This window comes from Callospermophilus lateralis, chromosome 12 (assembly GCF_048772815.1).
Source record: "Callospermophilus lateralis isolate mCalLat2 chromosome 12, mCalLat2.hap1, whole genome shotgun sequence".
NCBI classification, from domain to species: domain Eukaryota; kingdom Metazoa; phylum Chordata; class Mammalia; order Rodentia; family Sciuridae; genus Callospermophilus; species Callospermophilus lateralis.
In genome coordinates this window covers 109,325,096-109,346,232 of record NC_135316.1, presented here as the reverse complement: position 1 = coordinate 109,346,232, position 21,137 = coordinate 109,325,096, and the positions used below count along the sequence as shown (strand labels likewise).

The 21,137-nt window shown below is 51.2% G+C and overlaps 1 protein-coding gene across 1 annotated transcript in view; it reads right to left on the bottom strand.

Annotated features, from left to right (window-relative positions):
• The window catches only part of Col4a2 (collagen type IV alpha 2 chain), a 148,923-nt gene that overhangs the window by 34,106 nt on the left and 93,680 nt on the right, over window positions 1-21,137 (bottom strand). Inside the window, exons 5-20 of the mRNA XM_076872639.2 lie at window positions 20,909-21,043; window positions 20,785-20,829; window positions 18,778-18,894; window positions 17,226-17,297; window positions 16,821-16,856; window positions 16,656-16,718; window positions 15,772-15,807; window positions 13,730-13,771; window positions 12,192-12,290; window positions 10,610-10,645; window positions 10,081-10,131; window positions 8,461-8,505; window positions 5,447-5,500; window positions 4,670-4,736; window positions 2,303-2,413; window positions 1,702-1,851 (exon numbers count right to left, since the gene is read on the bottom strand). Coding sequence (XP_076728754.2) covers window positions 1,702-1,851; window positions 2,303-2,413; window positions 4,670-4,736; window positions 5,447-5,500; window positions 8,461-8,505; window positions 10,081-10,131; window positions 10,610-10,645; window positions 12,192-12,290; window positions 13,730-13,771; window positions 15,772-15,807; window positions 16,656-16,718; window positions 16,821-16,856; window positions 17,226-17,297; window positions 18,778-18,894; window positions 20,785-20,829; window positions 20,909-21,043 — 1,159 coding nt within the window. The remainder of the gene's footprint in view (window positions 1-1,701; window positions 1,852-2,302; window positions 2,414-4,669; window positions 4,737-5,446; window positions 5,501-8,460; window positions 8,506-10,080; window positions 10,132-10,609; window positions 10,646-12,191; window positions 12,291-13,729; window positions 13,772-15,771; window positions 15,808-16,655; window positions 16,719-16,820; window positions 16,857-17,225; window positions 17,298-18,777; window positions 18,895-20,784; window positions 20,830-20,908; window positions 21,044-21,137) is intronic.

The window sequence follows — 21,137 nt, the reverse complement described above, 5'->3', positions numbered from 1 at the left end:
GGAAAAGATCACTGACATTCAACTCAAGTGTACACACACACTTTTCTCTTTTTTTTTTTTTTTGAGGTGGGGTCTCATGTTGACAGGCTGGCCCTCAACTCACAATTCTGCTTCAGCCTCCAGAATAGCTGGGACTAAAGTGTGTGCCACCACACTGGCCACCGACACTTGTGAAAGGTCATGGTCATTGTGGCTGGCTACTTTTTATATAAGGGGTTGCTTAAAAAAAAAAAAGTGTGTGTGGGGGAGATGTGAAACAATATGTATATCATGGGGGTAAGAATTTAAGTTGTATGCTTTAAAATTCTTTAGTTGATAAACTTTATGTGATATCATTCCATCTATTTTACACACTCCTTTATCAGTCTACAACATAGATCAGAATTTAGTTGATGATCTGTGATTGACTTACACTGGTAAATTAGTAAATTGCAGATTTACTAAGAAAGATTGGATAACATGGTTCGTGTCTATCAAAATGGAATTTGGTCACAGCAATCAATGGCTATCCTAGTCTTCAATCACAGCGACTTGTTTTTATGCTTTTATTTTAACATATATTCTGTTCCAAATAAGGGAAACTCAACAGATACTATTTACTTGGAAAGATAATTTGGCTATTATTGCAGATCCACATTAATAAATATCACATAATAGAAAATATTAAAGATAACATTGTTCAAACTCTTTGGCAAATTCATGACCCAGGGAAATATCTGTGCTTAAAACTTTTTGAAAAATGTAGAAATCTGTGGAAAGTAGAACTATATGAAATTAAAAATTTACCATAAAATATGAAATAGGTATGGAGAAGTCACTTGTGACTCTTAATAGGAGAAACACTTCTAAAACCTCCAATAAGTTTCCTTCTGGAGATTTCAAAGTATCTTCTAAAGCAATTAAAACCTCAATGTTTACATTTGAATTTAATGGAAATCCAACCCTATCCATTAGCAAATATGATGTTCATTCTCCCTGAAGATAGAAGCTAGTCAGCGATTACTGGAGGTGACAACAGAGTGAACTATTTTGAAAAGGAGAGGCTGTTACACTTTGGCCAGTGCCACACAGATAGAGTGTGACCTCCTCTGTTCCTCCAGTGCCTCGCAGTCCAATCTCCTGGGGGACACAATGTTCCCGTTAGGAATTTCAGAGTGTTGAAAGCGTACTGGATACTGAAGCTGAAAGCATGCCCTTTTTGGCCAGCAGGCCCAAGGCCGCCCGCTGTGCACATTCTAGGCCTCCTGGGGCACAGCTTTCCCAACACATGAGAGCTCAGCCGCTCTGAGGCTGGAGATGCCTCCCGGGCTCACTCTGGAGGTGTCGCGGGGCAGCTGGTGGGCCACCGACTCAAGCTTGTCTTGTATGAGCTGAGAACAGAGGAGAGGGCCTGCAGGTCAAGGAGTGGGCCTCTGCCCTGGAAGAAGGTGTGTGCAGTTGGCACACAGACCCGGGACAGGGCTTCAGCTCACATTCACACTGGCATCTCACCTGTTGGGCTGAGGTAGTAGTAACCAAAGTTCACTACATAAGAGCCACGTGACTGCAGCCACTCGACAGGCTGACCTGTGTCCACTCCCGTCCCAGCTGAATGAGTTCAGGATTATTTAGCAAAAAATTCCAAAGAAAACCCTGCTGGGTTGGCTGGACCCAGAGGACCCAGCACTGGCACACACCTGCCTTTGGCGTCCCTCCACTCACCATCTGGTCCAGGTGGTCCGGCAGGCCCAGGGGCTCCTGGGAGACCAGGCTTTCCGTCAGCTCCAGGTGGGCCAGGGTAGAATGCAGGGATGCCAGGTTCTCCTTGGAAGCCTTTGGGTCCCATCTCCCCTGGGAGGCCTCTCTTCTCATCTGAAACCCACAGCATTAATCAATGTCACAGAATAGGGCGGCACGAGGTTCCTGGTGTTTAGGGGCTGCGCAGATATTTACGTCCACAGACCACCAGCAGGTGCAGCGGGGTTCACAGTCAGTGACGTAAAGGTGGATGCCACCTTTAAGATGTCTTTAAAGACATCCCCTCTTCTCCCTCCAACAATGGCCTTTGATTGTACCAACTTTCGGTGCCACAGTTCTGCACAACTCCTGTGCGCCTTCCAACAGCTGATGGGACCAGGCTGGTTCCCAGTTGGTGGCACAGTCTAATGCAGCTGGGGGTTACTGTCACCTGAGTGAGGTTCCACACAGACATCACAACAGGCTGGCGTGGCTCGTGCCTGAGGAGTACCCATCGTCTCAGGTGTCCCTGCTCACAGGAGCTAGGGCACTTAAATCTGAGGTCTGAGGCCACAAGGCCCCTTACCTTCATCTCCAAAGGACAGGCCAGGGGGTCCTGTGGGCCCAGGGTCTCCTGGCTCACCGCGGCTTCCTGGCTCCCCATGAGGTCCTGGGAATCCTGGGTCACCTCTGGCACCTAGAACGGACAAGTCCCCGGCTAGGGTGAGCCTGTTGTGTGCAGACGGCAGCAGGCAGCACCTTCTCACTGGAACTTATCTGCTGACTATTCTGAACACAGAGGAGGTTCACATGTTCGGGAACTAGGGGGTTCTGGGTTTCAGGGTCTCATTCACGATCCAATGGGGGGATCTCTGGGGGGGATTCCTGTCATTATGAACAATGCAGGGGTGCCGGATGCTGAGTGAGCGCTTGGAGTTTTCAAAGGTGGGGAAGGTTCTTTTGAAGGAAGAACCTGATACTGAGGGATCACCGGGAATAAAAGAACAGAGGCGGGGGTCATTTGGAGTGCCTCCTGAGTATGGGAGCCCGAGTGGTGTCCACCCGAGCCCATGACCCCATGGCCCCATGGCCCCATGGCCCCTGCTGCAGCCCACTTCTACAGGTGAGAGAAGGGCGCCTAGAAAGGACAACAGCCACACTGTGTGCCCAGCTCCACTGCACTCGGCCGGACTGGGCTGGGCTGAGGGGTGCTGGGGACAGGCTAGTGGGAAGTTAGGGGAAAGAGCAGCTGAGCTCAAAGCTCCATGGAAGGCAGAAGTGACAGGCAGTAATCCCACAGCGCATCAGGCTCCAGAGGGGAGGCCAAGGGCTGGCTCCTCTCCTCGGCTCTGCGCCTTCAAGGCTTCTTTCGAGGCTGGCAGGTGGATAACAGGTGGACTTCCATCCCTACTGAACAATTGCTGAGCAGCATCCCTGTGTTCTCTAGCTACTCCTCAGCATCCTTTTACCACCTACGTGTTTTTATAATTAGGAGAGAACAGAGGAGAAAACCACATTTTGTCACACACTATCAGTAATTTGGGGAAAAGCCATCACTCTGCATATGATCTTCCATTTTTTTAACCTTAAAACATTTTTTCTTAAAGTGAGATGAGGATTGGTGGCCCTCTTGAGCTGTGACTGCAAGTGATTGAATTCCTTGCCTGTCCCTCTGCTTGTTACATATGGCACTCAGGAGAGCCACTTGGCTTCCCCGAGCTTCAATTTTTCCCTCAGAAAGATGGAGCTGAGAGTCACCCCAGCTCACAGGGCCATTGGGAGGGGTGAACAGATTGACAGGTGCAATCAGAACCACGTGGAACAGTTGCTAGGCACACGGTGCACAGCAGGCTCCAAAAAGTCTCCATTGTTACAGTAGCAGAGCCTGTTTTAGCTACTTGGAATCCTTTCCTTCAGCACAAACCCCTCTCCTTTCTGCATTTCCACAAGCCCATGCAAGGCTGCCTTGTAACGATACACCCCACCCCGGAGGACTCTCTCCAGAGGTAGCTTCTGCTCGGCCACTCTGGAATGCAACTCAGTCACATTCCAGCTACCAAAAGCCAGGAGCATCTTCCCCTGCAGAAGAGGGCAGTGGAGGCCTTTCTACATCTGCATGTGGGCAAAACTGAATTTCCAACCATCCATCTTTCCGCCTTACGGCCAGGCACACAGAGTCGGGGTGGGGGGGGACTGAATGGGCCCTGAGCTCTCAGTCAGCCATGTTTTGGATTATGCAAAAGATCATGTTAACAGTGATTTAAAAATCAAGTGCCCAAGGCCTCAAAAGGATTGTTTTCATTTTATCAAGATCACAGATCCTGGGCTGGGGTTGTGGTCAGAGGTAGAGCGCTTGCCTGGTATGTGCGAGGCACTGGGTTTGATCCTCAGTACCACATAAAAAAATAAAGATATTGTGTCTACCTATAACTAAAAAAAAAAAAAAAAGAAAGGAAAAGAAAAAGAAAAAGAAAAAGATGACGAATCCTCAATCAAGTCTAGCCAGCCGTGTGTGCTGTCTTGGGCTTTGTGTTTACAGACACTTTAGATACTGTGGGTGGGAAGGTGGGTCACAGGTGCTGAGCGCAGTCCTCACAGCAGGCTCATGGGTGGCTCCAGGCCCACAGAGATACGTCTCCAGGGTGCTCACCAGCCCTGGGGGGCAGCTGCTGTCGGATTTCCAGAGTGATATTCTAGATAGTAAAACCAGAACCTGTGCGTCACGTACACCCCTGGAAGGCAGCGAGGCCCGTCAGGCAGACAGAGGTTGGTTCCTGTGATACTCCCGAGGCCTGCGGGAAGCGGTGCCTCAGGCTGTGTCTGAAACTGCGTTCTCAACACTTTGTTTGGTTTTGCTTGGAAAATCTGTCTTAAAATTTCATGACTCTGTGTCTTTGGCAGAAGGAAGTATACGTGTGATGCTAAATCATTCTGGGGAAATTTTCCTACCAACCTTTAGCCAGGGAAGGATGAGGCGAGTAGGCAGGTGGTCCTGGGGGACCCTGGTCACCTGCTTCCCCCTGGAGAGAGAACAGGAGAGAGTGAGAAGGGCCTTCTGGGCTTCAATAACTACACATTTCCAAAGAATCAAGGCGGAGATGGAGTCAGGTTGGCAGGGCGACTATTCTGACCAGTCCACCCACAGCCTGTCCCTGCAGCCACGTCTCTGCTGCGTGGTGGTGAAGTCCGGTGCCCCACTGCCAGCCAATGCACCAGAGGGAACAGTACAGGCACGTGCCAATTTCACTGTGAAACACCAACAGAACACCAGCAGTGGCCAGGGGACGGTGTGTCCCACAGGCCAGACCACCACAATGTGTGGTGACATCTGGGCATCCAGAGACGGGGAGTGGGGAGGGGTGTGGCAGCACCTGAGGTCCTGCTCTCACCAGATACATGTCAGAGGGAAGGCCCAGCTCACCCCACTGGTCCTCAGAATTAGCCAGACAAGCTGTACCCTCCCCTGAGCCAGGGGCCCTGCGCTGTGTTGTGACTACAAAACCCCCCTCACCACAGCCCTGCTGGACCTCTCTCTCCTGGGGCAGCCTGGGTGGCCCTGTATGGCATATGGCACCCTGAGCCTGGGCGAGGGTCCATGTGGCTAATGAGCAGCCATGGGTCTCCTCCGTCCAGGGCTGGGCACTGCGTGTTCCCCATCTGTTTAGGGTGGGTGCCTCCTTCTCCAGTGGTGGGCAGGACCTCATCAGAGGAAAGGCTGAGGAGGACTCACCTTGGGTCCTCGGGGCCCATCCGTGCCCTGGTAGCCATCCAGCCCTCGGCTTCCCTGCGGAGAGAGGCTTGCTTTTTATTTTGATCTAACATATAACTTTAAAAAGTGACCATGGCTTCACTTTTATAGCTAGAAAAATTAACAGTGATCAGCCGAACTCCCTGACTATCCAGTGTGTATTCCATTTTCCCCGAATTTAGATCCAGAAATACCTTTTTAAAGTTCTTTGTTTAAACCAGGAGCCAAAGTCCAAATTTGGCATTTGGCTGCCGGGTTCTCAGTTCTCTTTTAGCTCATAAGTTTTTTCTCCCCTTCCCCTTTCCTTTCTTTCTTTAAAGTATCTTTTTGTTGTTGCTGTTGTGGGAAAACCTGGGCCATTGTGTTGCCAATGTTCCGGGTGCTCTGGGTGTTGCTGTGGGTGCTCGGGTCTGCCTCCCTCTGCGTTCTGCTCCCCTGGTCACTAGGGCTGGGGGCTGGTCAGTCCAGGAGCTGCTCAGAGGAGGCCAGCTCTTTCTTGTGCACTGGGTACCAGGGTGCCAGGAGCCCCACGCCAGTGATCTTGTGACTGAACAGTGGGCTCCGGTGTTGATGCCAATCCAGCTGCTAGAATCTTCCCAAGACGGGATTTGAACATTAGCCCTTAACACCAAATACAAGTATTAAAATCTCTTGAGAATTCTCCTCTTTGTTAAAAAAATAAAATAACTCTAATGTTGCTTCCTAATTCTCTTGAATATTTACTGAAGGAAGAAGTTCACGTGGTGGTCGTATCACGAGGTAACAGGATGGACATTAGAGCTTCCTGGAGTCCAGACGTCATTCCTCATTACAGGCTTCCTCTGGTACAGTCCCCGACCTCAGGACAGTGCAGCCTGAGGCCCTGAGGACTTGATGGGGCTCTTTCACAGGAGATTAGAATCACCGGAGGGGCAGACCGTCTGCTTCTCACTGCAGACCTGCGGTTCATGTGGGAGGACTCACACCAGGTGGAGCTGAGGCTCTGAAAGCGGTCAGTTTCATGATTTTCAAGGGCAGAATAACCCACATTAGGGAAGTCACTACACAGAAGTCCTCAGGGACTGGCAGAAACAAGCTCCTGAAGGAATTATTATGACAGGCCTCTTCCAAAGAGACCCTGATGCTCCAGTAAGCTGCCTCCTGCAGTCTAAACAGGCCTCCCGCGTCTCCCGGCTCAGTGGGCGCCTTCCCAGGTCGGCGGCCCAGGGAGCGTGGGTTAGGCCAGATAGAACTCACAGGGCCGCAGGAGATCTCTCCACCCGTCAGTCTGAAGGCCAGTGGACTGTGGTGCGGAACCGCAGGCTGCGGCGAGGTTTCCACAGAAGAGCCCCACCTGGAGTCCCGTGTCACCACCCGGCCTCTCCAACAGTAGCTGGAGAGCCGGGATGATGCTCTTGAGCGTGTACCTGGTAAGCTAGTGCCCTCCTGCCCGCTGTGGATAAAGGGACATCCTGAACTCCCAGACAGTTCTGATCCAGGTCTCATGGTCCTGCTGACATGAGGCGGTGAGGGGGCTTCTGCCAACACTACCGGCAGCCGTCGTTCGCTGGTGTCCCTCCAGGGCCTCAGGTCCTGGTGAGCACGTTTTACGATAACTCTAGTGTGAAAAGCCTTTACTCAGTTAATTAAGTTTGCCATAGAAAAAGGAGGGAGACAATCTCGAATGGCTCAGAAGAGTTAACACAACCCGGAAAAGTTAACTTCTCCCATCGCCTGGAGAAGGTTCGGACGAACCGCAGCTCTGTGATGGCAGCGGGGGTTGATGGCTTTGGTGTCATGCATCTTCCCAGAATGCATTTCTCCCTTGGTCCCCTGCTTTGATGCGTGGTATTTGTTAACGTCCACTGCTGTTCCTTGGAGTGGCTTCTGGCTACTTGCTCTTTGTTATTGCATAAGATCAAACCATGAGCACAAGATCAGGGTGACCTGGGGAGGCACGGGCGCTGCACAGACACCCGGCCACCTGGCCTGCAGTGCAGCCTCTATATACATTTTTACAGCCGAGTAAACTATTTCTACAATCCACTTAGCCACAGACGTCTGCATCTTCCCATGTCACAGCAACTGCAGAGAGGAAGCTGGAAGGGTGGTCAGCCTTCCTCATGCCTGACTATGCAGGTGGCCAGGGCCTGCTGGGCCTCTTATGGCTCATGGACTTCTGGGTTCTAGAGGCAGCTATGTCAAATCACCTTTTGAAACAACTCAGTTCCTATGTGTTGGGTGCAGAAGAACCAGTCATAACTGTGATTTCACTAGCATGTGGTAGGCAACCTGGGAACTGGCAGTGACCTCCGAGGACAAGGGTGGGCAGGGTGGGAGACTGTCGAATATGGAGGCCTGCTTTGGTCTCTGTCTCTTAGCCAGCCTCGCCCCTTGCAGCCCTTTGGCTGTAAGCTGACCTTTGGGCCTGTGGTTGGCTGTAGCATGGCCAGCTGTTGCCCCGGAGTGCTCATAATGAACACTGAGGGTAAATACTCAGAGAGACTAGCTCTGTATGTTCTTTCTCCTATGATCTAGTGTTTACAATTTCAAACCTGATCCAGAATCATGGTACATTTTTCACATAACATTTTCCCCTAAAAACCTGCCCACCAAACACATGATAAAAATAACTGTTTGGGTTATCATGAACATAAAACATCAAAGTGTGTATTGATCTATAAAAAATAGATCAACCTCGGGGACTGAGCTTACAGCCTTCCTAAGGGTGACGACGGTGATGTAGAAGGGTATGAGGTCCAGGGAGGCAGCCAAGCAGTGAAAGTCTTGGGGGAGGGATCAGTGGAAGAACCGACAGGCTGATTTGCAAGAAAAACCCCAAGAAAAATGGCAAAAATCTAAGTTTTGTGAGTGAAAGGCTTATTTATGCAACTGTCAGTGCAGGGAAAGATGCTGCCTCTGAGGCCAACGTTCTTTTCTGCAATGCCGTGCTTCTTTGAAGGGCCTTTGTAAGAGATCTCTGGTCCAGAGCAGACTGTTTGACGCAGCAAACTTACTTTCTGTCCTGGGGATCCTCTCTCTCCATCGAAGCCAGACGGACCCTGGGTTGAACAGAAAACAACGATCAACAGCTCAGAACACGAAACAGAGATTTCTAGAGGTTGATATTTTGGTACTCGAGGAGGATCAAAACAACCAAATTCAACACCAAGAACAAACCACCAAATATGATTCTCCCTGCTTCAGAAGGTGGGGTGGGGTTGTGCAGAGATCTGACCATGGTAGGACGGGAGAAGGCACAGAGTCACCACTTAGAGGGGCAAGCTGCCCTTCCTATGAGAGCTTCCCAGACCACCTGGAGTCCTGTTTTCTCAAGGGGAGCTCATGCTGGCGACACCTTCATCCAATGCACCATTTCTGCTGCTTAAGGAAACAGGGAAGAATGTACAGAGTGGCACAGTGGACACAGAAGACTCCTGTACCCAGTGTTCTGCAAGTCTCTCTTCTTACTCAGAGACCACGTCTTTCTCATGGTAATGACTGCCGGATAATCAGCAAGACCCTCCTTCTCCTCTCACTGGGCCCAGGACTCTGACCACCTTCCCTACCCGTGACTGAATCTCGAGGCGTCTGCACGGGCTTTCAGGATGCTGCTCTGAAGGCGAGATCTACATCTCCTGCAGGATCCTCTGCCAGGGACATTCTTTCTTCTTCTTTTTTTTTTTTTTTTTTTTTTTTGGCGAGGGTACTGGGGATTGAACCCCAGGGGTGCTTAACCACTGAAACATATCCTCAGTCCTTATATTTATTTTTTAAATTTTGAGACAGGGTCTTGCTAAGTGCTTAGGATCTCACTAAGTTGCTAGGGCTGGTCTTGAATTTGAGGTCCTCCTGTCTCAGGCTCCTAGTTGCTAGGATCACAGACATGCACACAGCACCAGTGACTTTGTTTTCTGTAGTGCTGGGGATGGATCACATGCTGGGCAAGCACCCACCACTGAATTCCATTGCCCTTTTATATTTGTTTTGAGACAGGGTCTTTGATGAGTTGCCCAGGCTAGCCTTGAACTTGTGATCCTCCTGCCTCACTTCACCAGTAACTGAGATTACAGGTATGTGCCACCACACCTGGCACTAGGGACATTCTCGTTGTACTCCTGGGGCAATCAGAAATCAATCTGTGTTCCACACACTACATTTTTGGTTATCAAAGACTAGATGAGCCTAAGATGAGCACAATGTCTGGGTTTGGTCCCCTTCTTCCAGGTGGGGTGCACAGTTTCAGAAGCTCCAGTGTTGGGTGAAGGTGAAGGGTGGCTGGGGGGTGAGGGGCTGCAGAGGTGACCATCCTGGAGCAGGGTGTCCAGTGAGGAGGCTGTGTGGGGGGCGTCAGAACAATGGGTTCTGCGCTTTCTGCTCACTTTTCTTTTTCTTCCTTCTTTTTAAAAAATATTTTTTAGCTATACATGGACACAATATCTTTATTTTGTTTATTCATTCGTTATGTGGTGCTGAGGATTAAACCCAGTGCCGCACATGTGCGAGGCAAGTGCTCTGCTACTGAGCCACAACCCAGCCCCTGCTCACTTTTCTTATGAGCCTAAAACTGCTCTAGAAAAATGGTCTATTCAAAAAGCCAAATAGACAGACATTCTCAGTTATAAAACTCAGCTCACCCGTGGTCCTGAAAAGCCAACGATGCCTTCCTCTCCCTTCACGGAGATGCCCTAAGAGAGAGCAGAGTAGCATGAAGGGCTGCCCTTCCCAGCCCCAGTGCCCCACATCCTCCATGACATGAGGGTGCTGGGGAAGCCCCCCAGTGTGCCTGGAGGACACGGTCATAGGGTAAGTGACAACCAGGGAGAAAGGGAAATACGAGGTAGGCTGGTGGGATGAGCGAGAGGGCAGAGACCCCTCACCCAGACAGAGGCCAGCCCACCACCTCCCAGCCCACCTGCAGCCCACACATCTGCCTTAGAACTTCACATAAGGTTGACTGGCCAGGGCTTGTCGTGCAAAAGGAGGGCGCTCTAAAAACATTTTCTGGAAAACCAGAGTGGGATGATAACTACTCCCTCCTTGCCTAGACGAGCTGAAGCCAACCCAAGAGCACAGGGCTGTCAAGACGGGCTACTCCACCTGTCAGCAGGAGCCCGGGACCTAAGGGAGAAAGGCACTGGCCACCAGGCCGGCCACCGAGCTTACCTTTATGCCCGGCTCTCCCCGGCTTCCCTTTTCGCCCTGCAGAGAGCGTGAAGAAGAAGAAATACACATTGATTTGTGAACAGCAATATCTGACACTTGATCAGGAATATGAAGTAAAAAGTCTTTAGTAAAACTTTAAACCATTACTACAAATGAACTGTAGCCACTAATTCCCCGAATTTGCAGCTTCAAAAATCAAATGCAAACAAAAAGTGTTAGTTTAGATTTTTTAAAAAATATTTTTTGGTTGTGGGTGGACACACTATTTTATTTATTCATTTATTTTGCATGGTGCTGAGGATCCAACCCAGTGCCTCACACAGGCGAGTGCTCTGCCACCGAGCCCCCGTCCCAGCCCCATTATTCTAGACTTTTACAAGATAAATCAAATCGTGTGTGGTTCCCGACACGACTGAAAGGTGGCCTCTCTCCCACCCATGAGGTTTCCTCTGTCACTCACGAGTTACAGGTGTCTCAGCATCTGTGCTAGTGTCACCCTCCATGCCTCAGTGGTGCAGTGGGAGGGACGCTCAGGGAGGAGCCCCGAGGACGGCATTCATTTGAATGAGACAGGACCAGGAAGGTCCCCGAGGAAAAGATGTGCTTGGAACACGTTAAAAGCTCAAGCAAAAGTGGCTTTAGGAAGCAGCACTGATTTTGCTTCACTCTTTTTGACTGGCAAGGTCCTTGGTCCCTGGGTCTCCTGACACTTGGGCTCCTGTAGCTCACGACTGCCCCCCGCAGGCCGGCTTGGAACCCACCCCCTCTTCTTGGAAGGTTGAGCCCCTCAGCTTGGCCTGGACCTGCCTGGTCCCTCCTCTGCAGTTGGGTCTAACTGCACACAGACCTGCCCACCACCTCCAGGCCACGTTTGTCAATGGTCACTTATAAGTGCCCAGGGCCACAGCTGGCTAGATTGGTTCCTTCCTGCAGTCATGGCCCTGCTGGCCAATCTCACCTATGACCCAGGACCCTGACCTCCTCATGTGGTGAGGGAGTTGGGGACTAACCCCTTGCACGGGGCCTTCTTGCTCACTCCAGCTTCCTGGCCTCAGTGAGCCCATCTCCCCCTGACCCAGACAGGCAGGCCCAGAGAGTCCTGCCTGAGCCAGGAAGGGCAGAGTGCAGCTCCACTCCAGAACTGGAGTGCGCTTTTAGTCCCACAAGATGCTAACAGAAGTAAAGGGAAAGCATCGTCAACTGATTCAAAAGAAAAGGTGCTTCAGCCGAGCTAAGAAGAAAGCAGGTTTCATTTGTGTAATATGACATTCTGCTCAGATGGATCTGTGATCCTGGCTTTGAATCATGCTATGGCCATTAACCTGTGTCTACATCCCATACCTAAGGAGAGACCTGTTTCCTCAGTGGGTTCTCATGTGGCTTTGCATCCACAATTGTTTGAGATGAAGGGCGAAGCCGTTTCTCTGTGGGCCTGGTAACTGTCTGGGAGCCTCAAGGGCATTGGGAGGGCCTGGCGGCAAGGCCTTCCCTACGTGGGAAGGGACTGGATGCAGTTGAGGGAAGTTGCCTTTCCCCCTCTCTTTTTCTGTAGTGCCACTGGGAAAACAGTCACCCTCTTTACCTTGTACTGATCTGGGTGGATGGTAGTCCTGGTGGGCCCCACGATGGGGTGGAATGGATCTGACGGGATCCCGTTGGGTCCTGGCAGTCCTACGTCGCCCTGAGTGTTCAGCAAGGGAAGTCATTGTAAATTGAAAGAAGAGCCGAAAGCTTGAACGGCAGAATAACCTACCACAACACTGCTTTTAATTTTTGCATGTTGCCACCTGTATACCTACTTTTCAATGATCCTAAAATAAAATAATCATAACAGCATAATCCTAAAATGAAATTCTTTTTGTCCCACTTTCACAAGTAGTTGTTTAGCACCATGCATCAAAACTGCGTGGACTGTCAAGTTGCGGACTGGATTTCCTTCTCTGGAATTCCCTTCTTGTGAGGAACTTCTGCACATGGAAACTACTAGGTCTGAGAGATAACGTCTTGAGGGCTCCTGATGTCAGCCACTACTGCTTGCCAAGACGACCCCAAGATATAAGAAATGCCTGAAAAATGGAAGGCTAGTCCAGTCTTACCACTACCTCACCAGCTAAGGGTGTTTTTATGTAATAAAAAACTGTCTCAAATAAATCTATCATCTCAAGTTTGAGCCTAGTGATCACCAATAGAAACACCAGCAAACTGAAATGCTGTATCAGCTGTCAAGAGCACCACTCTACAATGTATTCTGAACATCTACTAACGTGTCTTCTAAATACTGAAAACTGTCCCTCTCCTTGGTCTACTGGGACCTTGGCATTGTCACTGGTTTGAATTAGCCCTCTGTAAGTTACAGACATTCAGTTCATTTCCACTGTATCTAATGACCATTCTCTCCTTCCATTAATGATTTCTTCCCATATATTTCTTTTTTATTTTAATCTTGGCATATATTTCAGCATGTGGGAAGTAGTCCCATTTTGTTTGCTCTATTTTTGTGTGTTTGGAAATTTAATGTTTGTCCTTTGAGACTTCTTTCATGCTCTTCATGCAAAGAACCACGTCTTCACGTCTGAGCAGTACTTAGTTCCACTCATTGGCAGCTCAGTCAAAAGCAGAATGGAGACAGAGTGGCCCTTCTCACACAGCCAGGACCCAAGTGAGTGCCCTGGGCATGGGGGGCGGCTTGGGTGTGGGTGCCTGCTCTTCTCTGAGGCCAGGAGTCCTTGAATCTTAGCACTATCAGGAATGATAAAAGCCATAGGGTCCTTGCTCCTGCCTTTGAGGCCAGCAAGCGCCACTGTCACCTGCCCCTGAGATGGTGCCATGTCACCTCTGGTCCTTGACTGAGTCCCCTTAGCCACCCTGGGTTTCCATTGTTAGAAGACACATTCACTAAATGCCTTTGCTTCCCAGCTGGGCCCAGTCTGGGGTCACAGCACTGTGTCAGAGGCCTAGGCCAACCTGGACAGCTTATGTCATGACTCACTCATCTGTGACCACCATGAGAACTGGCCCTAGACGGTGGTCGCCTCCCATGTGGCGGATCACCTCCTGTCTCCGTGTCAACCTCGGTAACTGATGGCGATGCAGCTGTGCAAATCTCCCAGGGTGGCTTACCTTTTCACCCTTCTGTCCGTAGAAGCCCAGTCCTCTGTTGCCCTGGAAAGATCAATGGCTTTGTGAGTTTTTAAGTCAATAATCACAGTGAAATAAAACTCTGTTTTTAGAAGAAGAAACCCAAAACCTGCCTACATGCACGGCACTGAGCCACGGGACCTGCAGAGGACTCGGGCTGCGGCTCCCAGGGGCCGACTGACTGTCAGGTCCTCTGACTGGGCCTCAGGGACTGGAGCTGAGGCTGGTGGCACCTTTGGACCCTCTCTCGGAGCCCACTGCCTCTCCAGGGGAGACCAGCCCCTTCATTCCCTCCATTCCCTATTTGAAGGTCACTCTTTTTCCCATTTTGATAAAAATCATTCTCATTTCATATAAACATTTCCTATCTTTTTAGGGGATTTAAAATCACTCTAAATGTAATGGTTAAGGTGACTCTTAGTGTTGGCCAACTTTCACCCTCCTTTGCCCAAGAGGCAGAATCGGGCCCTGCGCGAGCCCCAAAGTGGAGCAGCCTGGTGGGGAACCGGCCCACCCTGGTGTGGGAGCGGAAACGTGAGAGGCTGCCCAGAGTCCCCACACAGAGAGACCAGCTCTCTCCTGTCACTCCCAAACAGCTGTGCCTCATTCCCAGGGTCTCCATCTTCCCACAGTGAGAAGGTCACGTGAAGCCCTCTCCGGTCTTCCTCTCTGCAGTCTACCATCCACCCCCTCCCATGCCCAGAGCTTTTCTGAAAATGAAAACAAAGCCTTTAATTAATTTTTGCTCTTTGCTTCTTTCCCACCTGGCTGGGAGCTGAAATCAAAGCACAGAAAAGCAGCCTGGCTAGATCAGAAGGCCATTTGGGTCCCCTGTGGTCTTCTCTGCCTCCTGGGCTGGCTGTCAAAGTCACCAGGAAGTGACTTGGCTGGGTGAGAATTTGGGTCCCCACAGTCCTCTCTGCTTCCTGGCTAGCTGTCAAAGTCACCAGGAGGTGACCTGGCTGGGGTGAGGATGGGGTCCCCTGGTCCTCTCTGCCTCCTGGCTGGCTGTCAAAGTCCCCAGGATGTGACGTGGTGGGGTGAAGAGGGCTGTCTGTCTGCTGTGGCCAGTGCAGATCTGAGGCCTGCTGGGCTTGGGGGCTGCTGCTTCTCTGGCCACCCCACCAGCTTCTGCTGCCGCTGCTCTTGGCCTGGGGCCTCCCACCCTGCTCTTGGCCCGGCAGGCAGGCGAGTCCAGCAGCTCAGTGAGCACCGGCTGCAGCCAAGTCTTATCAGAGGTGATGGGAGATTGGGGGGGCAGGAGGGGCGGTGGCTGTTGTGTCACCAGGTGACATGGAAACGGGACTTCAGGTGGAGCTGGCATGGGACAGTGAGGGGTGGCAGGCCCTTATCTGGAGGGGAGGCAGTGGTGGCTCCTGGAGGTTCCCCACAGTGCCAGCGGGAGTCTCTGACGGGGCGAGTCTGACCAACGCTTCCCTCATCACCCTGGTCAGTGCGGAGGCTCACCCAGCTCTCCCAGGTCAACGAACCCTGGCTCTGTTCTCCACACTTCTGACAAACCACCTAGTTGGTTGTGCTTCTACCAACTTAAAATCCTGCTGTGAGGAACACAGGATGGCAAGGACTCCGCCGACCTAGGCAGCACTGGGCACATACGTCCTTAGAGCCCATCAGACTCCAGAGACAAGCGTCCCCGGCCTCCCACAGTGCACATGGCTACGACCTTCCCACTCCCCAAATCAGCCCTGAAGACAACTTGAGCTGCCCCTGGGCTGTACTGTGGCATGATTGCTGACCCATAGCCACCAGGGTGACTTTCATAGGGTATCAGGAATGTGCTGACCGACCAGCACACAACAGACCATTCCCATTCTTCACCTGCGGAACCGGCCCAGGACTCCTGCTTCCCCACAGGATCTGTGCTCACAGTTGAACCTTGAGTCTTAAAAACCTGTGTATTTACTTTTATCATAATCTAAACAGTAATAGTTGTCAACCAAGTGTCCTATGGCGGACACATCCACAACCTGACCCCTCCCTTGTCCTGGTCCCCAAAAACTTACTGGCTGTCCTTTGGGTCCAGGGGGTCCGGGTGGTCCCTGCACAAATGAAAAGACATCTGTGAACTGGTTTCTTTATCCTAGGACCCAACAACCTTTGCTGGGAGCTATGTTCATAAGAGTGACTCTTCCCAAACATCCTCATCTCCTTTCCTCCCAGTCTCTGCCAGGAACTAAGACAACAGCATCTCCACGCTCGTCTTTGGCTGGAGGATGGTTTCCTGTAGAAGGTCTCCTTCCCTGCAGGAAACCCCCCCCTTGTCTGGTCGAGGCCTGAGGGTCTTACTGCTAAAAGACCTGGAGCGTGGGAAAGGCAGAGACCCCTCGGGTGGCCAGGTGTCCTGTGGGCCCCACGGGCAGGTGCTCGTCACCTGGCTCTCTTACCTGAGCTGCAGGAGGGAGTACACGTTGACCCCCACTCAGAGGGCCAAGGCCATTTGGCTAATGACATCCAGCATCCTGCCTCTGCAATGGCCACGGCCAGGTGTGACAGACCTTCCGCACCAGGCCTGGCCTGGAGGAGCCCATCTCCTCTTTAGTGACCTGTGGGACTTTGGTCCACTTTGCCCACAGATGACAGGTCCTTTGTCACATGGTAGGCATGGGGCTGGGAGAGTTTATGCGCCAACGGAGGGGCACCGATGGGAACCAGGTTCAAATCATCTGACATGGTCGGCAGTGAACCAGAGACCACAGACTTTGAGTCCTTATTCTTAAACCTCAACAGTAGCAAAACATACGCAAAAAATGCCCTGCTCTATGTTGGTGACTTCTAAGGTGACAGGTGCTGCAGGCTCCATGAAGCATTTCCCTATGGGCATTTCAACAAGTGGCCTCTGAGGGTGACTGGACAGAGGACTGGGTAGGAGCATGCAAGCGGTACTTACCGGTCTTCCAGGGGCTCCAACTGGACCCATCGGCCCCATAGGCCCAGGGCGGCCAGGAGGACCCTGTGAACAACAAGAGGGTGTTTTGAAGAGACCAGCTGTGTGTGGAGGCTGGATGTTCTTAGAGCTGTGCTTGGAATCCTCTCTAATAAAAACAAAATTTACCTGGAATCCGACCAGTCCAGGCTCCCCAGGTTCACCCTGTTTGAGAGGAAATGATTGATTCACTGTTCAGCACTATTGCATTGTTTCACATCACTACAGAGCTAGAGCACATAGCTGGAGGGTGCAGGACTCAGGGACTGCCACTCCCCGGGCAGCCCAGGGCGTGGGGTACAGGCAAGGAGCACACCTATGATTACTGCAAGGTGGAAACTGTCCCATCAGAAATGACTTTAAAATTCCTCCCAATTCATCCCAAAAGTCATTTAAATGACTCTTAAATTCATCTTCCATTCTCCTGTGAATCCTTTCACGGGGTCCCTCTTACACTCCTTCACTTGGTACTGAACTCTGCTCAGAATTTACATGGGATGGGCTCATTCTGTCTACCCTCCTGGGCACACGTACCCTGTATTTGTCGCGGTCCTCTTTAGACAGTGCATAAGGTTCACCTTTCTGTCCTTTGGGTCCTTGGGGCCCCTAAATTAGCAGACATATCATAAAAAGAGAAAAACAAGTCCGTTAACACTGAGTGGAGCTCTAGTAATCTGCGCCATCAAGCTGTGGCTTCTGGAGCCTGAATGTCCCCTGGTGTACAGGTCACTCGAGCACCAGCCCTGTATCCAGTACCTCCTGATGGTCCCTGTGGTCTACACAGGAGACCAGAGCCCCAACCTGTGTCTGGCAACTCCTGAATGTCCCTGGGGTCTATGCAGGTGACTCTGAGTACCGGCCCTATGTCCAGCATGGTATCTTTCCTCAGAGTTAAAATGGAAGTACTTTCTGGAATGTAACTTATTTTCAAAAATCCAAACGAGTCCTCTCTGTGCTCACCCTCCGGCATGCCATGAGATGTTTTCTTTGGGATACCCTGGCTTCCTTTGGCATTAGTGTCCTAACGATACTAATGCACATACGTTCCAGGCCCATTTGCAGGAGAGAGGCTGTGTTATCTCTACAACTAGTATTGTATCCAACGTAGACAGTGTGGCACCCATGTGTGTAGGCACAAACATCTTTAACACCTACATATGCAGGCAACATTTCAAAGTGATAGGTGTGTTTCTTGGTCATGAAATATATTTCAGAATAGAGTGGAAATGGCGTAGCTTGTTGAAAAGCTGAACCACATACAGGGAAGCCAGGGAGGGCCTGACAGCAGATGGTGCGGTGCTTCTTTCGACTGGCTTCAGGATGAAGACTGGCAAAGCCCATTCACAACTTCCTCCTACTTTAAAAGGTCTTAAAAATACTCTTAAAAATGTTTTGAATTTGTAAGATTTTCATGGTAAAAAGGAGAAAGACACTACTGAAAAAGTACTTCAGGGTTCTTGGCAAGAATCCTGAAAAATGAATGAGGCCATAAAATGGACAATTCCGTGAAGCTCCTCCCCTGGGAAACCAAGCCTGGTCCTGTCTGCCACACGGCAAAGAGCTAAGGACACAACCGTCCTGCCGTCATGAAAGGTCCTGGAGCCTGTGAAGCCAGAGGCTCGCAGGGGACCCCCCGGCCCACGTGTTTAATTTAGCTTGCTGTTACACGGTCATTCACGTGAGCTGGAACATGGAGAGAACGGAGTGATGCGGGCAGGACATCTGGACCAGGCCAACCATCTCATCCAAGATTAAGGAGGAATATGGACAGTGAAGTTCCTCCAACCCAGGACAACTGGGCCTTGGCGGGGAGGGGGGGCGTGCCAAGAAAACACGGGCAGGAAGTGATGCGTCCATCTGGCCACAGGAGCGTGAGTCTCCCCGGGTTCCCAAAGGCCAGGTTTGGGGGTCTGCCTGTCCTAGGCCAGCAGCAGGAGGCAAGTGCCCTTCTCAGAGTTTCTCGAAGGGTCACCAGCACAGGCCCTCTGGCTAAGCCTGGAAAGGGAGTTCAGGCCACCTTCTCCCCTGAGTGTCCGCCACCCAGGCTTCCAGGCCAAGCAGGATGGACCACCATGTTCATACTCACGGGGGAGCCGGGAAAGCCCGCGGGGCCGGAGGGTCCTTGTGGGCCTGTGTCTCCCCTGGTCCCATTGCAGCCGTCGTAGCCAGGCCGGCCCCGGGGCCCGCCTTGGCCCGGGTGTCCCTGGGAAAGAGAACCGTGCGTGAGACCAGTAGCCTGCACATGGGTTTCTGGTTTGCATGCAATAAAATAGATGTAAATATTCTCACAAGCCCTGTCCCTTCACGAGTCCAAGCATGTCAAGTGTTCTGAGGCCTGAGCGGGGCACACCACCTGGCCAACGGGAAAGCTAGAGAGGGTCGTGCGAACTCTGTGGACATCTCCATCTCAGTTACCTGATTTCAACGATGTAGAGGGGTGGGGTCAATGGTGTACCACTTATAAGCTATGTGACCACAACCTATTACACAATTTCTTTAAATCATGGATATACTTTATTATGTGATTTCTTTTGAGCTTCAAACTTTTCGATAATAAGCCAAACACTGGCATTCCAGAGTGACTTTTGAGCCCATTAGGATTCCTTTCAGATTTACTTAAAAAACTTGGAAACTTTCAAGATCGATGAATAAACCCCCTATGTACCTGCCTTGTGCTCTGAACAGCACTGAGCCATATAATGAGAGAGTGGGGCTTTTCTCTAATTTGTGCCTCTGTTTGCCTCAGATGTGTGCAGTCACTGTGCTGGCCTGGTGCTGTCAGCCCACTCCAGTGGAGAATCCACATGCTCCTGTAACAGGTGAGTGCAGCTGCCCACTTGCTGCTGCAGACAGCTTTCAGATAGGGACTCCCACGAGCGGTCCTTCAGATCGAGCTTGTGAAAACCCCTTCTCTGAGCTCTGCTCAGGATCTTCCTGTTCTGTGGTGCCCTGTGCCTTGCCTTCTTTGCCCTTTCCCTGGATTATCTGCCTACTGTTATTGGCCTTCTGATTGGAATTGGATGAGGTTGTTTGCGGCTGCCTGCCAATGGGACATGGCTTGAAACTGTGCTTCAGAGGAAAACTTAGACCACAGTGGGCTAAATATCCATCCTGTGGCTCAACATCCAATTAGGTGCATTTCTATAAAACACCACTCAGCTTTTACCACGCAAATGTCCGCTGGGGCCTACCACGAGAACACTGAGGATCCTGGCCACGCAGAAGGTCCTGTGATCTTCTTCCTTTAGCTGTTTCCTTCTCCTCTTAGGAAGCCTGAGGGCTGAGGCCCTGAAGGCAGAGTGTGAACTCTCTGTGGCAAGCCTGCCTGTGCAGCTGGGGAGCGCCTCTTGCTGCGTGTGTGTGTGCCTGCCCGTGTGTGTGCCTGTGGTGATACAGAAGATGCCTGTGCAGGTTACGGGCACAGACATCTGTGTGTGTGAGGCTTGTGAGGCAGATGTCTCTGAGTCACAGCAGCAGACAAGGGAGGTGCTTCAAGACGTGCGATAAACACACGCATCTCCGAGGTCAACTGTGGCCGGAAAGCCGGCCCTGGGAAATCTGCTTCTGGAGCCCCGTGAAGACGGCTGTGAGTCAGTCTGTTTTGTTTATTTTTTTATGCTACAAGAAGTAAAGTAAACTAGGTTATAAAAACACATTTTACTGCATTTTGAGACTTTCTCATGAACAAGCCAGGCTGTTCCTTTTGCTTGCTCGGTGTGGCTACTACAAGGGACCTGAGAAGCTGCCCGTGGGCCAGCAGGGCTGCCTTCTGGTCCTCCACCACGCTGCACATTCAGGTTGTTCAAAGCTTCCAGTGAGATCTCAACCTGGGCCCCTCCCTGGGCCCATCACACTCACAATGTCCATTTTTAGCAAAGTTGCCTCAATTCTGAAGCCGGGTCTGCAAACATGCTCATGAAGGGAAGAGTCTGGTGTGTCTGACTGGACTCCAGGAAAGAGCTCTGCCCGGCGAGCCCCCATGTTTTATGCTATAAACAAACAGGAGGCCTCATCCAAAGAGTTTCTGTATGTCACAATTGCGCTGCCTTGAATGCACGCAATGTCTTAAAACTCTCATCTTCCAAAAACTTACCGGAATTCCATCAGCACCAGGGAACCCAGAGACACCTCTTGCTCCCTGTGAAGAAGGTGACAAGTCAGTGACGGCCACGACACGGTGCCCCTTGGGAGCCGGAGGACGTCGGCATCCTGCTTACCACATCTCCTTTGGGTCCCGCTGTCCCGGGGGCTCCTCTTTCGCCTTTGTCGCCTTTGCGGCCCTGCAGCCCTGGGAAGCCCTGCAGTCCGGGAGGCCCGGTGTAGCCCTGGGGGCCCACTGGCCCTGGCTGACCCTGTGGGAACAACGTACGTTAAGCTTCCAACTGAAAACCAGAAACAGTCATTTTCATCAAGTTATTTCTGGAACTAGGCTTTTCATTCTGGAGA